The 16,072-nt window shown below is 36.7% G+C and overlaps 1 protein-coding gene across 4 annotated transcripts in view; it reads right to left on the reverse strand.

Moving 5' to 3' along the window:
- Positions 1 to 3,950: 3,950 nt before the first annotated feature.
- RPP40 (ribonuclease P/MRP subunit p40) overlaps positions 3,951 to 16,072 on the reverse strand; it is a 38,242-nt gene continuing 26,120 nt past the window's right edge. The window contains exon 7 of one of the 4 annotated variants that reach the window (XM_064280007.1): positions 3,951 to 14,443. In XM_064280007.1, coding sequence (XP_064136077.1) covers positions 14,245 to 14,443 — 199 coding nt within the window. In that variant the 3' untranslated portion in view covers positions 3,951 to 14,244. The remainder of the gene's footprint in view (positions 14,444 to 16,072) is intronic. The other 3 variants (XM_064280012.1, XM_064280005.1, XM_064280004.1) reach the window with 3 other exon arrangements.

Genomic DNA, 16,072 nt, shown 5'->3' on the forward strand with positions numbered 1-16,072 from the left:
AAAAACATTAACACTACAATTCAAACAAGTAGAAAGAGAGCAGCAAAAGAAGCCCTCGCACACAAGAAGAAAGCTAATAATAAAAATTAGATCAGAATTAAAGGAAATAGAGAATGGAAAAAAATTGAAAGAGTTAACAGACCAAAATCTGGTTCTTCAAAAAGATCAAAAAAATCAATAAACCACTGGCCAAGCTGACAAAAGAAAAAAATGAGAGGAAGCAAATAACCTGAAAAAGACATGAGATGGTTGATATTGCAACAGATCCAACTGAAATTAACAGAATCATGACGGAATACTATGAAAAATTGTACTCTAATGAATACGAAAACCTAGAGGAAATGGACAAATTTCTAGAAATACACTACCTACCTAAACTAACACAAACAGAGGTAGGACAACTAAATAAACCTATAACAAAAGAAGAGATTGAAAAGGTAATTCAAAAACTCCCAACAAAAAAAGCCCTGGCCCTGAAGGTTTCATTGGGGAATTCTATGAAACTTTCAGAGAAGAGATAACACGACTACTACTAAAGGTATTTCAGAGCACAGAAAAGGATGGAATACTCCCAAACTCATTCTATGAACGCAGCATAACCCTGATACTAAAACGGGGTAAAGACACCACAAAAAAAGAAAATTATACACCAATATCCCTCTGAACATAAATGCAAAAATCCTCAACAAAATTCTAGCAAATAGAATTCAACAACATATCAAAAAAATAATTCACCATGACCAAGTGGGATTCATACCAGGTACACAGGGATTTTTTTTTTTTTTAACACAGGGATGGTTCAACATTAGAAAAACAATCCGTGTAATCCATCACATAAATAAAACAAAAGACAAGAATTACATGATCTTATCAATTGATGCAGAAAAGGCATTTGACGAGACCTAACATCCATTAAGGATAAAAACTCTCAGCAAAATAGGAATAGAAGGAAAATTCCTGAACACAATAAAGGGCATTTATACAAAGCCAACGGCCAACATCATCCTAAATGGAGAGAATCTGAAAGCATTCCCCTTAAGAACGGGAACCAGACAAGAATGCTCTTTATCACCACTCCTTTCAACATGGTGCTGGAGGTCCTAGCTAGAGCAATTAGGCTAGACAAAGAAATAAAGGACATCCGAATTGGTAAGGAAGAAGTGAAAGTATCCCTATTTGCACATGATATATCTTATATACAGAAAATCCCAAAGAATCCTCAAGAAAACTACTGGAACTAATAGAAGATTTCAGTAAAGTATCAAGGTACAAGATAAACTTACAAAAATCAGTTGAATGCCTCTACACCAACAAAGAGAACATCAAAGAGGAAATCACAAAATCAACACCATTTACAATAGCCCTCAAGAAGATAAAATGCTTAGTTATAAATCTAACCAGAGATGTAAAAGACCTATACAACGAAAACTGCAAGACACTAATGCAAGAAACCAAAATGACCTACATAAGTGGAAAAACATACCTTGCTCATAGATAGGAAGACTCAACATTGTAAAAATACCATTTCTACCCAAAGCAATCTACATATACAATGCAATCCCCATCCAAATTCCAATGACATTTTTTAATGAGTGCAGAAACAAATCACCAACTTCATATGGAAAGGAAGTAGGCCCTGGATAAGTAATGCATTACTGAAGAAGAACGAAATGGGAGGCCTCACACTACCTGTCTTTTGAAACTATTATACCACCACGGTAGTCAGAACAGCCTGGTACTTGTACAACAACAGACATACAGACCAATGGAACAGAATTGAAAATCCATTCATAAATCCATCCACCTCTGAGTAGCTGATATTTGACAAAGGCCCAAATTCTGTTAAATGGGGAAAAGGCAGTCTCTTTTACAAATGGTGCTGGCATAACTGGATATCCACTTGCAAAAAAATGAAACATGACCCATACCTCACACCACTCACAAAAACTAACTCAAATGGATCAAAGACCTAAATATAAAATCTAAAACGATAAAGATCATGGAAGAAAAAAACAGGGACAATGCTAGGAGCCCTAATACATGGCATAAACAGAATACAAAACATAACTAACGATGCACAAACACCAGAGAAACTAGATAACTGGGAGCTCCTAAAAATCAACCACTTATGCTCACCAAAAGACTTCACCAAAGGAGTAAAAAGACAACCTACAGATGGGGAAAAAATTTTTGGCTACGACATATCCTGTCAGGGTCTAATCTCTAAAATCTACAACAAACTGCAAAACTTCAACCACAAAAAGACAAATAACTCAATTTAAAAAATGGGCAAAGGATATGAACAGATACTTCACCAAAGACGACCTTCTGGCAGCTAACAGATCCATGAGGAAATGCTCACGACCATTAGCCATTACAGAAGTGCAAATCAAAACTACAGTGAGACACCGTCTCACGCCAACGAGGCTAGCACTAATCGAAAAAACACAAAATAAAATAAATGTTGGAGAAGTTATGGAGAGGCTGGAACACTATACACTGCTGGTGGGAATGTAAAATGGTACAATTACTTTGGAAATCGAATTGGCACTTCCTTAAAAAGCTTGAAATAGAAGTACCATACAATTCAGCAATTCCACTCCTTGGACTACATCCTAGAGAAATAAGAGCCCTCACACAAATAGATATATGTACACCTATGTTCATTGCAGCACTGTATACAATAGCAAAAAGATGGAAACAACCTAGGTGCCCATCAACAGATAAATGGATAAACAAATTATGGTATATTCACACAATGGAATACTATGCAATGATAAAGAAAAACAAAGAATCTGAGAAACATCTCATAACATGGATGAATCTGAAAGGCATCCTCCTGTATGAAATTAGTCAGTTGCAAAATGACAAATATTGTATGAGACCACTATTATAAGAACTCAAGAAAAGGTTTAAACACAGAAGAAAACATTCTTTGATGGTTACGAGGGTAGTGCGGGAGGGAGAAAGAAATTCACTAACTAGATAGTAGACGTTATCTTAGGTGAAGGGAAGGACAACACACAATACAGGGTAAGTCAGCGCCACTAGACTAAACCAAAAGCTAAGAAGTTTAGTGAATACAACCAAACACTTCGAGGGACAGAGTAGCACAGCCGGGGTCTGGGGACTGTGGTTTTAGGGAACATCTAGCTCAACTGGCATAACAAAGTTTATTAAGAAAATGCTCTGCTTCCCACTTTGGTGACTGGCATCCAGAGTTTTAAAAGCTAGTGAGTGGCCATCTAAGATGCATCAATTAGTCCCAAGCCATCTGGAGCAAAGAAGGAAGAACACCAAAGACATAAGGAAAATATGAGCCCAAGAGACAGACAGTCCACATAAACTCCAGCAGTCTGAGACTGGAAGAACTAGATGGTGCCCGGCTACCACCAATGACCCTGACAGGGAACACAACAGAGAATCCCTGACGGAGCAGGAGAAAAGTAGGGCGCAGAACTCAAATTCTAGTAAAAAGACCAGACTTAATGTTCTGACTGAGACTGGAGGAACCCCAGAAGACATGGCCCCCCTGGACTCTCTGCTAACCCAGAACCAAAACCTTTCCTGAAGCCTACTCTTCAAAGAATAGACTGTACTGTAAGACATAAAATGATAATCATGAAGAGTGTGCTTCTTAGCTCAAGTAGATACATGAGATTAAACACGCAGCTCCTGTCTGGAGCCAAGATGAGAAGGCAGAAAGGGATAGAAGCTGGCTGTGTGGACACGGGAAATTCAGGGTGAAAAGGGAAAGTATGTGGTCAATTATAAGGATAGCAACTAGGGTTGCATAACAATGTGTGTATAAATTTTTGTATGAGAAACTAACTTGACCTATAAACTTTTACCCATAAGCACAATAAAAAAAAAAAAAAGCTCAGATCTGTCGTGCAACAAACTCATTTAGTTTATTTGCAAGACACACAAAACTTCAAGACATTCATTTAGAACTGGAGAATCAGAATCACCAGTTACAATTACAATGTTAGTTCAATGGTTAGAGTACAAATCTTCAGACTTCAACAGACCTTTAAGGAGTGGTCTCAGGAAAGACGGTTTGGCCATGGCTAGAACTTGGCAGAGATTCCTCATTGTTAGGGCCCAAGTTTGGTGGTGGTGGGCAGAGTCTCAAAAGGCTCTTAGTCTTTAGAGAGAGTGAGATGAGAGCGAGATCCTTTTGCCTCTGCCTTTCTCACAATGAACCAAAGTTTTTGGGTTTACATATTATTTTCCCACCTTGGTATCGCACAATAAGGGCCAGTTTGACATCAAAAACTAATATGTTACATCTTCTCTCCAAGGTTAGAGATTAGCAAAATATTGCATCCTTTCCTCAAATTAGAGATTAGTGAGGTTGTTTACAATTTACTTACGTCTCAAGGCTGGTTTACAAAGATGTTATATTTACTTTTATCACAACATCTAAAGGCAAAGTCAATTAGAGGTTGTTCACCATTCTTCACATGCTTCTATTTTTCTGTTTTTAAGTTCAGAAATTTTATACTTTAAGTCACTTTATAAGTGACTTGTGCATCTGTGGCTTAAGAGCATATATGGAACATAACAATGCCTTATACATATTACAGAAACATACACTAACACTGCCTTGTACATATGTGGTTTGAGAGTATTACAAAAAATGCATAATATACATACAGGATTATATGGCAATTTAATATTAGTTTCATTAAAAACTGCCAAACTATATGCCACAATGGCTGTGACATTTTACATTCCCACAAGCAATGTAATAGAGTTCCAGCTTCTCCACATCCTTGGCAGAATTTGATACTATCAATTTTTTTTATTTATAAAATGTTACATAAATTTCTTTATAACTATTCTAATAGGAGTGTAATGATATCTCATTGTGGTTTTAATTTGCACTTTTCTAATGGCTAATGATGAGTATTTTTTCATTAGCTTATTTGCCATCTTTATATCTTCTTTGGTGAAATATTTGTTCATGTTCTAACTGGATTGTTTTTCTTACTGATGAGTTTTGAGAGTTCTTTATATATTTTGGACACAAGCCCTTTACCACTGATCTATTGATTCTTCTTAATTGGTTCTGTCTCAATTGCTGTAGTTTTAGAATAATTTTTGAAATCAGGTAATGTTAGTCCTCCAAATTTGTTCTTCATTTTCAGAGTTGTTTTGGCTATCTTAGGTCCTTTGCAATTCTACATAAATTGTAAAATAAGCTTTTCAATTTCTACACACATACACACACACACAAAAGCCTGCTGGGATTTTGATTGGGATTGCATTGGATCTACAGGTCAGTTTTCGGGGAATTGACATCTTAACAATATGGAATCTTCTGACTCATAAACAAGGTATATCTCTCCATTTATTTAGGTCTTCTTTAATTATCATAGGAATATTTTGTAGTGTACAGGTCTTTCACATTTTTTGCCAGACTCATTACTGGTTCATATGTTTCATCCTATGGTAAATGTTGGATTTTTACTTCAATTGTTTATTGCTAGTATATCAAAGTAGAATTGACTTTTGTACATTGATCTTGTATCTTGTAACCTTGATGTTGTTGTTGTTAGCTACAGTCGAGTCAGGCCCCGACATACGGCAAACCCATACACAATGGAACAAAATGCTGCCTTATCCTATGCCATCTTCATGGTCAGTTGCAGACTGGACTGTTGTGATCCATAGGGCTTTCACTGGCTGATTTTCAGAAGTGGCTCACCAGACCATACTTTCTAGTCCATCTTAGTCTGCAAGCTCCGCTGGAAACTGCTCAGCATCATGGCAACACGTAAAGCCTCCACTGATAGATAGGTGGTGGCTGTGTCTTAGGCTGGGTTCTCTAGAGAAGCAAAACCAGTGAAATGTATATATAAATATATATAGAGAGATTTATTTCAAGGAAATAGTTCACACAGCTGTGGAGGCTGGCAAGTTCTAAATCTGTGGGTCAGGCATCAGGCTGGAGTCTTCTCCTGATTCATGTGGTTGCAGGAGCTGATGAACTAAGTCAGATAACAGGTTGTTGAACCCTGGGGCTGTGGAAGCTGACGAATCCCAGAATTGGCAGGTCAGATGGCAGGCCGTTGGCTCAAGTCCCAAGAACCAAAGGTCGGTTGATGACAAGCCGGATGCAGAATCCGGAACGAGTGAATGAGATTTGACAGAATGTTGATATATATTGGATGCAGGCCATACTCCCAAGGAAACTCCCCTACAACTGACTGGCTGATCATATCAGATCATATCATGGAGGATGATTACATCATGTTACAAAAGAGGATAGTTCATTACCTAACTGCCAAACCATTGAGACTCACGGCTCAGCCAAGTTCACACACAGCCTTAACCATCACACTGAGCATGAGGTGCACTTGCTGGGAATCAAACCCTGGTCTCCCCTTGAAACTCAAAATTTCCCTTTAACCTTGATAAACTCACTTATTAGTTCTAATAGCTTCTTTGTACTACTTCGTACATTGTACTTCTTTGTACTTTGCACTTCTTTGTACTACTTCGTACATTGTACTTCTTTGTACTTTGCACTTCTTTGTACATGGTAGAGATTCCATCAGATTGTCCACATAGACAATCATGCATCTGTGAATAAAGTGTGTTATTTCTTTTTTTCCCAACCTGGATTCCTTTTATTCCTGCTTCTTACCTGATTGTACTGTCTAGAATTTCCAGGAAAATGGTGAATAGAGGTGGTGAGAGCAGACAGCCCTGATTTGTTCCTGATCTTAGGGGGAAGCTTTTCAGTCTTTCATGGTTAAGTATGTTAGCCGTAGCGTTTTCATAAATGTCCTTTATCACACTGAGGAAGTTCTCTGCTATTTTTAGTTTGCTTGACAGTTTCTTTTTTTTAATTTATCTAATCAGAAATGGATGTTAGATTTTTGCCAAATACTTTTTCTGTATTGATTGAAACGGTCATTTGATTTAATTTTTTAGTTTATTTGTATGGTGAATTGCATTGATATTTGAATGTTAAATCAACACAGAATTCCTGGGTTAAACCTCACTTGTTCATGATTTATTACTTTTATTACATTGTAGAATTCTATTTGCTAAAATTTTGTTTAGAATTTTTGCATGTATGTTCAGGAGGAATACTGGCCTGTAACTTTATTTTCTTATGTTTGTCTGGGTAACACTGGCCGTACAGAATGAGCTGAGAAGTATTCCCTTCTCTTTGATTTTTGGGAAGAGTTTGTGTAGAATTTGTATTCTCTCTTCCACTGAAGGCATCTGGGCCTGGATTTTCTTTATGGGAAGGATTTTAACTACAATTTCAATTAATAGATACAGGCCTATTCAGGCTATTTCTTCCTGAGTGAACTTTGATAATTTGTGTCTTTCAAGGAGTTTGTGGGGTTCATATACACTGTTGAATGTGAACACATGGAGTTGTCATGAGTTAGAATCAACTCAAGGGCAACTTTTTTTTTTTTTTCCTAATATTCTTTTACCTTTTAACATCTGTAAGACTTGTAGTGATGTTGCCTCTCTCATTGGTAATTTGTGTCTTTTCTCTTTCCCGATCAACCTGGTTGGACATTTATTAATTTTATTGATCTTTCCAAAGAACAAGCTTTTGGATTCATTGATTTTTCTCTACTGTTTTCCTTTATTTCATTGATTTCCACTTTGATCTTTATTATTCCTTTTCTTTGCTTACTTTGGATTTAATTTGCTCTTGTTTTTCTAGTTTCTTAAGATGGAGACTGAGGTCACTAATTTAGGACCTTTCTTTGTTTCTAACATAGGTATTTAATGATATAAATTTCTCTCTAAGTACTGCTTTAGCGGCAACTCACAAATGCTGACACGCTGATTTTATTTTCATTTGTTTCAAATTACTAATTTCCCTCCAGATTTCTTCTTTGACCCACAGATTATTTATTTAGAAGATTACTTAGAACATAGTTCCCAAATGTTTGAGGATTTTCAACAATCTGTTATTGATGTTTAATTCCATTGTAATCAGAGACTATACTTTGTATAATGAGTATTTTTTAATTTATTGACTTTTTTATGGGCCATAATGTGGTCTTTCTTCATGTATGTTCTGTGTGCACTGGAGCAACATTTGTATTCTTTTTTTCTTGGTCATAGTATCCTTTTAAAAAATGTTTTATTGTACGTTAGTTGAAGGTTTACAGAACAAACTAGCTTCCCATTAAAAAGTTAGTACACATCGTTTTAAGGCATTGGTTAACAATCCCATGACAGGTCAACACTCTCCCTTCTCAAACTTGGGTTTCTTATTACCAGCTTTCCTGTCCTCTCCTGCGTTCTAGTCCTTGCCCCTGGGCTGGTGTTCCCCTTTAGTCTTGTTTTGTTTTATGGGCCTGTCTAATCTTCGGCTGAAGGGTGAACCTCAGGAGTGACTTCATTACTGAGCTAAAAGGGTGTCCAGGGGCCATGCTCTCAGGGTTTCTCCAGTCTCTGTCAGGCCAGTAAGTCTGTTTTTTTGGGTTTTTGGGTTTTTTTTTTGGGGGGTGTGTGTGAGTTACAGTTTTGTTCTACATTTTTCTCCCGCTCTTTCCGGGGCCCTCTATTGTGATGCCTGTCAGAGCAGTCAGTGGTCGTAGCTGGGCACATCTAGTTGTACTGGACTCAGTCTGGTAGAAGCTGTGGTAGTTGTGGTCCATTAGTCCTTTGGACTAATCTTTCCCTTGTATCTTTAGTTTTCTTCATTCTCCCTTGCTTCTGAAGGAGTGAGACCAGTGGAGTATCCTAGATGGCCACTCACAGACTGTTAAGACCACAGACGCTACAGACAAAAGTAGAATGTAGAACATTTTCTTTATAAACTATGTTACACCAGTAGAGCTAAATGTTCTCCAAGACCATGGTCCCCACAGTCCTCAGCCCAGCAGTTTGGCCCCTCAGAGAGTTTGGATGTATCTATGGAGCTTCCATGACCTTGCCTTGTACAAGTTGTGCTGGCTTCCCCAGTATTGTGTACTGTCTTACTCTTCACCAAAGTTACCACTTATCTTATTTAGTGTTTTCAAATCCTTACTCCTCCCCCCCTCATAACCATCAAAGATTGTTTCTTTTTGTGTGTAAATCTTTTCATGAGTTTTTACAATAATGGTCTCATACAATAAAAAACTTGCATTCTGATGTTGTAGGGTGGATATATATTGACCATACCAAGTCGGTTGGTGTTTTTCAAGTTTTACTATGTTTTTGATGATTTTCTGTCTACTTGTTCTATCGATTATTAACCAAAAACCAAACCCACTGCGGTCAAGTCAATTCCGGCTCACAGCGACCCTATAGGACAGAGTAGAACTGCCCCATAGAGTTTCCAAGGAGCACCTGGCGGATTCAAACTGCTGACCTCTTCATTAGCAGCCATAGCACCGGACCACTATGCCACCAGGGTTTCCACTGATTATTGAGAGAGCAGTATTAAAACCTCTGACTATTTCTCCTTGAAGCTCTATTAGCTTTTGCCTCACATATTTTGGGGAACTCCGCTTTAGGTAAAAATTATTTAGACTTGTTATGTCCTCTTTATTATCATTATGAAATTACCTTCTTTAATCCTTGGTAATATATATATTTTGCTCTGAAATGTAATTTGATATTAACATAGCCACCACAGCTTTCTTTTGACTAGCATTGTATCTTTTTCCATTGTTTGGCTCTTATTTGTATTTTTATATTTCAAGTATCTTTCTTTTTTAATATATAATTTATTTTTTGTTGTTTTGAGAATATACACATCAGAAGATACACCAATTCAACAATTTCTACATGTACCATTCAGTGACACTGACTACATTCCTGTGCAACCGTTCTCACCCTTTTTTTCTGAATTGTCCTCCTCCATTAACATAAACTCACTGCCCCTTAGATTTCGTATCTAATCTTTTTAGTTGTTTTCAATTTGATGCCACATAGATAGTTCTTAAAAGAGCACAATGCTCAAGGTAGACATTCACTACTAGTTAAGCTAAAATATTGTTTGGTTTTAAGAAAACTTCAGGGGGTGTCTTCTGTTTAAGGTTTAAAGATTATTTCGGGATAATAGTTTTGGGGGTTCATCCAGTAAAGTATCTTTCCTGTAGGCAGAATATAGTTCAGTCTTTTTTAAATCTGATCTCTGCCTCTTACTTGGGGTATTTTGAGGATTTATAGTTAACATAGTTATTATATAGTTAGGTTTGAGTCTATCATTTTGTTGTTTTGTATTTATCTCCTCTGTTCTTCGTTCTCTTTTACTTTTTTCTGCCTTCTTTTGGATTAACCAAGTATTATTTTTAAATTTTATTGTGGTAAATGATATATGACAAAAAATTGCAATTTTGACCATTTTTAAGTGTATAATTCAGTGACATTACATTCACCATGTTGGGTAATCATCTCCACTATTTTCAAAAATTTTATATCACCCCAAACAGAAACTCAGTATCCCTTAAGCAGTAACTCATCACTCCCCTTACTCCCAGCTCCTGGTAACCACTAATAAACTTTTGTCTCTTATGCATTTGCCTATTCTAGATAGTTCATGTAAGTGGGATCATACAATATTTGCCCTTTTGTGTCTGACTTATTTCATTTAGCATATTTTCAGGATTCATCCATGTTGAAACATGTCAGAACTTCATTTCTCTTTATGGCTGAATAATATTCCATTATCTATTTCTATAGCTGGATATCCTGGTGGTGCAGTGGTTAAGTGCTACGGCTGCTAACCTAAAGGATGGCAGTTCAAATCCGCCAGGCGCTCCTTGGAAACTCTACGGGGCAGTTCTACCCTGTCCTATAGGGTTGCTATGAGTCGGAATCAACTCAACGGCAATGGGTTTGGTTTTTTTTTTTTTTTTTTTTGGTTTTATTTCTATAGCTGTATCTATCACATTTTGATTTTCCATTCATCTGTTGATGGATACTTGAGTTGTTTACACTTTTGGCTACTGTGACGAATGCTGCAATGAACACTAGTGTACTGCGTTCAATATTTTTGGGTATATAGCCAGGAGTGGAATTGCTGGGTCATATTTTTTTTATGTGGGATGGTGAGTCTATGTTTAAATTTTTGAGGAACCACCAAGCCGTTTTCCACAGTGGCTGCATTTTACATACCCACTAGCAATGCAGAAGGGTTCAAATTTCTCTGTGTCCTCACTAAAACTGCTTTTCTGTTTTTCGGATAGTAACCATCCTAGTGGGTTTGAAGTGGTATCTCATTGTGGTTTTGCCTCAGCTTTATTATGGACATACCATCAGGAAATATCAACCGCTAGAAAAGGACAGTCATGATTGGAAAGTAGGGGGTCAGTGAAAACAAGGAAAACTCTCAATTAGATAGACTGACACAATAATCAAAGCAATGGACTCAAACATACAACAATCATGAGGATGACACAGGGCTGGGCAACATTTTATTGTTATATATAAAGTCACTACGAGTCAGAGCCAACATGGTGACACCTAACAACAATGACTGATGACACCAAGCATCCTTTTATGTGCCTATTGACCATTTGAATACTTCTTTGGAGAAATGCCCATTACTTATTTGGGATGCTAGTCTTTTTTGTTGAGTTGTAGTTCTATACATATTTAAGATATTTAATTTTTTTAGACACATATTTTCTCCCATTTTTAGGCTGTCTCTTCATTTTGTTGATAAAGTCCTTTGATGCACAAAAATTTTTAATTTTAATGAAGTCCAATTTATTTTTTCTTTTGTTGCCTATGCTTTTGGTATATCTAAGAATTCATTGTCAAAAACAAAGTCAAGAAGCTTTACCTCTATATTTTTCTTCCAGAAGTTTTATGGTTTTAGTTCTTCTATTTAGTTCATTGATCCATTTTGAGTTAATTTTTGTGCATGGTGCGAGGTATTGTTTCAAGGTCATTCTTTTGCATGTGGAGATCTAGTTATTCCAGCACTACTTGTTGAAGACTATTGCTTGCCCATTGAATAGACATGGGATTCTTGCAGAAAAATCAGTTGAACATAGATGTATGGCTTTATTTCTGGACTCAATTCTATTCCAGCAGTCAATGTCTATCATTATACAAGTACCACACTTTCTAGTAAGCTTTGAAATCAGGAAGTGTGTCTTCCTACTTGTTCTTTTTCAAGATTGTGTTGGCTCCTCTGGGCCCAATGAAGTATTTTTTTATGATTCTATGTCCTCTGTTGGTTTATTAGCTACAACTTTGTGTTTTGTTAATGGTTGCTTAAGGGTTGATAGTATCCATTTTTTACTTATCATAGTCTACCTTCAAGTGATATCACTTCACATATAGTTTAATAACCTTACTTACAATAGCATACTTATTTCTTCAATCTGGTCTTTATGCCATCACTGTCATCCATTTTGCTTTTACATGTGTTATAAATCCCACACTCCTTTATTATTGTTTAAGCAATTATCTTTTTAAAGAGGCTTAATACTTCTTATATACTTATCCATGTTGTTACCATTTCCATTGTTCTTCATTCCTTTGTGCAAATCCAGATTTCCATTTGCTATCAATTTCCTCCTACCTGAAGGACGTCCTTTAACTTTTCTTGTAGTGTGGGTCTGCTGGTGATAAAGTCTCAGATTTTATGTTTGAAAATGTCTTTATTATGAATTATCTTTTCAGTGCTGTCTAATCTGCTGTTAAACCAATCCATTGCACTTTTAATTTCAATTCCAATATTTTTCATTTGGTACTTTCATTTGGTAAGTTTCCCAACCTGCTTGATCATTTTTATATTCATGTTCTACAATTCCTGTTCTTTAGGCATAAAAATATATTTTGTGTTTGGTAATTCTAATATCTTAAGTCTTTGTAGGTCTGTTTCTTCGGCCTTGTTTTTGCTGGCTCTTGCTCATGATGCCTATTTTGTTTGTGATTTGTGACTGTGAACTCATACTCCTTGAAACTATCTCTGAGTTCCTCCAAAAAGAATCTATTTTGCTTTTGCCAGTCACCTGGAAGGCACTAAAAACCTGGTATCACTTTAAATTTTAAGCGGACACTTATTAAGACTACCCAGCTTATGGGCTGCCCTTGGGACAATCTTTCTTGTTGTTCCTGGGGAGGAAGGTAGAATGGAACAGATTTATTCATAGTTCATTTTTATGCTAAACCTCTCTCTTTTGGGGGCGGGGGTAGGTCTCAACTTTATGAGGTCTCCTATAGTCTTCCTACTTTGGGCAGGCCCTAGGCTTTTCTCTGCTGTTTATCGTCCCTTCCCCATCCCAGGCTTTTTTGAAAAGCCAAGTTCAATTTGACATTTGGCTGGCAAATGTCCTAAGAGTAAAAAGTGGCATCAGTGCCCTAAATACTCCTCTGGGCTTCTACTTCCATATTTTTTATTTTTTTGAGGATTCTTATTTTGTACCACTTTTCAAAATTTTTTTTTGCCTTTGAGAAATATTTTGCAGCTCATTGATACATTTTTTAAAATCGTTCTTGATATATACTCCAGATTTTAGTTGTTTTCAGCAGGTCCTTATATCTAATCAGACATACTGCTGGAAATAAAATTCTTTCAACTTGCTCTTTAACAATTTACAGTACTGACATACCCCTCTCTGATCCAGAATTGCTGTTGTGCTGTTAAGTGCCGTTGAGTCAATTCTAACTCATAGGACCCTGCAGGACAGAGCAGAACTGCCCCACAGGGTTTCTAAGGAGCGGCTGGTGGATTCAAACTGGCGCCCTTTTTCGGTTAGCAGCCATAGCTTGCTGTAGCTCTTAACCATTGCACCACCAGGGCTCTGATCCAGGGGTAGTAGAGTAAAAACACACTCAGGAACTAGTCTGCACTGAGGTCAAGTCTCAGATCCACTAGCAGTCTGACACTGGGTAGCTTGTTTCTATGTTGTGCCACAGAAATAAATGAGTTAATATATGAACACAACTTAAAACAGGGCCTCGCTTGGGTAAGTATAAGGATTTATTACTTGAAAACGTTGAAACATTTTCATCCTGTGTAACACCAACCACCTTACCCAATGGTCCAATGACACCCGGTCCTCTGGCCATCCAGCCCCTCCCCCCAATCATGTGGTAAACCACTCTCTGGGCTCATGCTGAGAGGCAGAAACCAACTATGAGCTTTTCACTGGAGGACAGGCCCTATGTCCAGGGCAGAATGGTAGCTGAGGCTGATATAAGAGATTGTATCAGAAATGATCGTCACCCTATAAGCCTGAATAATCTAAAGAATCTAAAAAACAATCATTTAAAAAACATTATTTTAAATTTATTTATTTATTGTTTTTATGGTGGACAGTCATCATTTGCCCCAACAGCCATCTGAAGCCAATAGTCCTGGTTATTAAAAATCACAAAGTTGTACAAATGTTCTCCTCCTTTTCGAAAGCCATGTTCATTTTCTCTCCAAGAAACTGGGCTGTCTGCAAAGCCTTGAACAGACAAGGAAACCCAAGGAGCTAACTTTGGTTCGTCAAAGTAGTGACTGAAAAAGAAGATAATTTTTCATAAACGGAGAATAGAAATGTTCACATTTATTTTTTTTATTTATCCAGGATAAGTGGTATTTCTGAGGGTCTAAAGAAGCTTAAGCCTAAACTTTAAATTCCTGATGTTGTATTTTAAATTTAATAAAGGTCATCAAATTAGCCCCCCAAACAATGAACTTATGCTGTTCCTACCTTTATTCTGAAAGAGTATTAAAAATAACAACAAAAACCCACAAAGTAGACAAGAATAGTTTCATTCCTTTAAATAGTGATGCTTTCAGAGTCTCTGTTAACTGAAACATTACAGAATAATTTATTGTCTCTTAAGAAACTGACTTTCCTATTGAAGAAAATCAAAGAGGTAGTAAAATGTAAAAAGGGATGTTGGCTTTAAAAAACGGAAGCCTTTTGTTCAAACAAAAATTTGTATATGAATATTCACGCCAGCACTATTCATAACAGTCAATAGGTGGAAAAAACCCAAATGTTCATCAATGGATGAACGGATAAACAAAATGTGATATATTCATACAATGGGATATTATTTGGCCATAAAAAAGAATGAAGTACTGATATATGCTGCTACATGGATGAACCTCGAAAGCATTATGACAAGTGAAAGAAGCCAGACACAAAAGGCCACATACCGGACAATTCTATTTACACGAAATGTCCAGAATAACCACTCCAAAGACGGAAAGCAGGTCAGTGGTTGCCAGGGGGTAGAAGGAGGAAGTAAGGAGAGTGACTGCTTAATGGGCACGGGGTTTCCCTTTGGAGTGATGGAAAAGTTCTGGAACTAGACAGTTCCAGATTACAGTTGTACAACGCTGTGAATGTACTAAATGCCACTGTACACTTTAAAATGGTAAGCTTTATTTTATATGAATGTTTCCATAATTAAAAAAAAAAAAAGGAAAACCCTCCAACCTTAAATCTCAGACATAGCTAATAAATGTGAAAAAGGATGTTGTTGGGTTTAAAGAGGAAACTCCTCTAAAATTTAAATCTTAGATGTTTTAAAAATAAAGATTGAGAGGTATGCTTGCTATATAATTATGCTCAATTTACAGTCTTTTCAAAAACGGATTTAAGTTTCCTAACTTTAGACACAAATGTACATATTTATATAGTACCTCCCAAAAAGAAAAGGCAAATACTACTTCATACAGTACTTGGTATATTACTAATGCCCACTAATCCGTAGACTGGTAGGGTTAGAACGTGTCTGAGACATGAATTGGATTCAGAGGTGTTGAGACTCTTTCTCACCACTTCTTATAATCCGTAGAATGTTAAGACTAGAACACATCTGAGATGATTCGGATTCAGAGGTGCTGAAACCCTTTTTTTCACTACTACTTTTTGAAGTGAAATATCTTGCAGAACTCCCATACTTAAAGCATCATTCGTCCACAGGGTACTGCTGTTTTCTTAGGTGCTATTAGAACTTCTATTGCCCCAAAATGGATGGAAAGCAGAATAAGAAAAATGAGCAGTTCGTTTTTAAGAAGAATATTTTAAGTGCTGCTGTTTTTCTTTTCATAAGGACGAGGACTTGGCAATAGAATTTTTCTATCAGCAAGGGTAATTATGCTGCTTAAGATGGTAATGCTATTACACTT

This window comes from Loxodonta africana, chromosome 1 (genome assembly GCF_030014295.1).
Source record: "Loxodonta africana isolate mLoxAfr1 chromosome 1, mLoxAfr1.hap2, whole genome shotgun sequence".
Taxonomy (NCBI): Eukaryota; Metazoa; Chordata; class Mammalia; order Proboscidea; family Elephantidae; genus Loxodonta; species Loxodonta africana.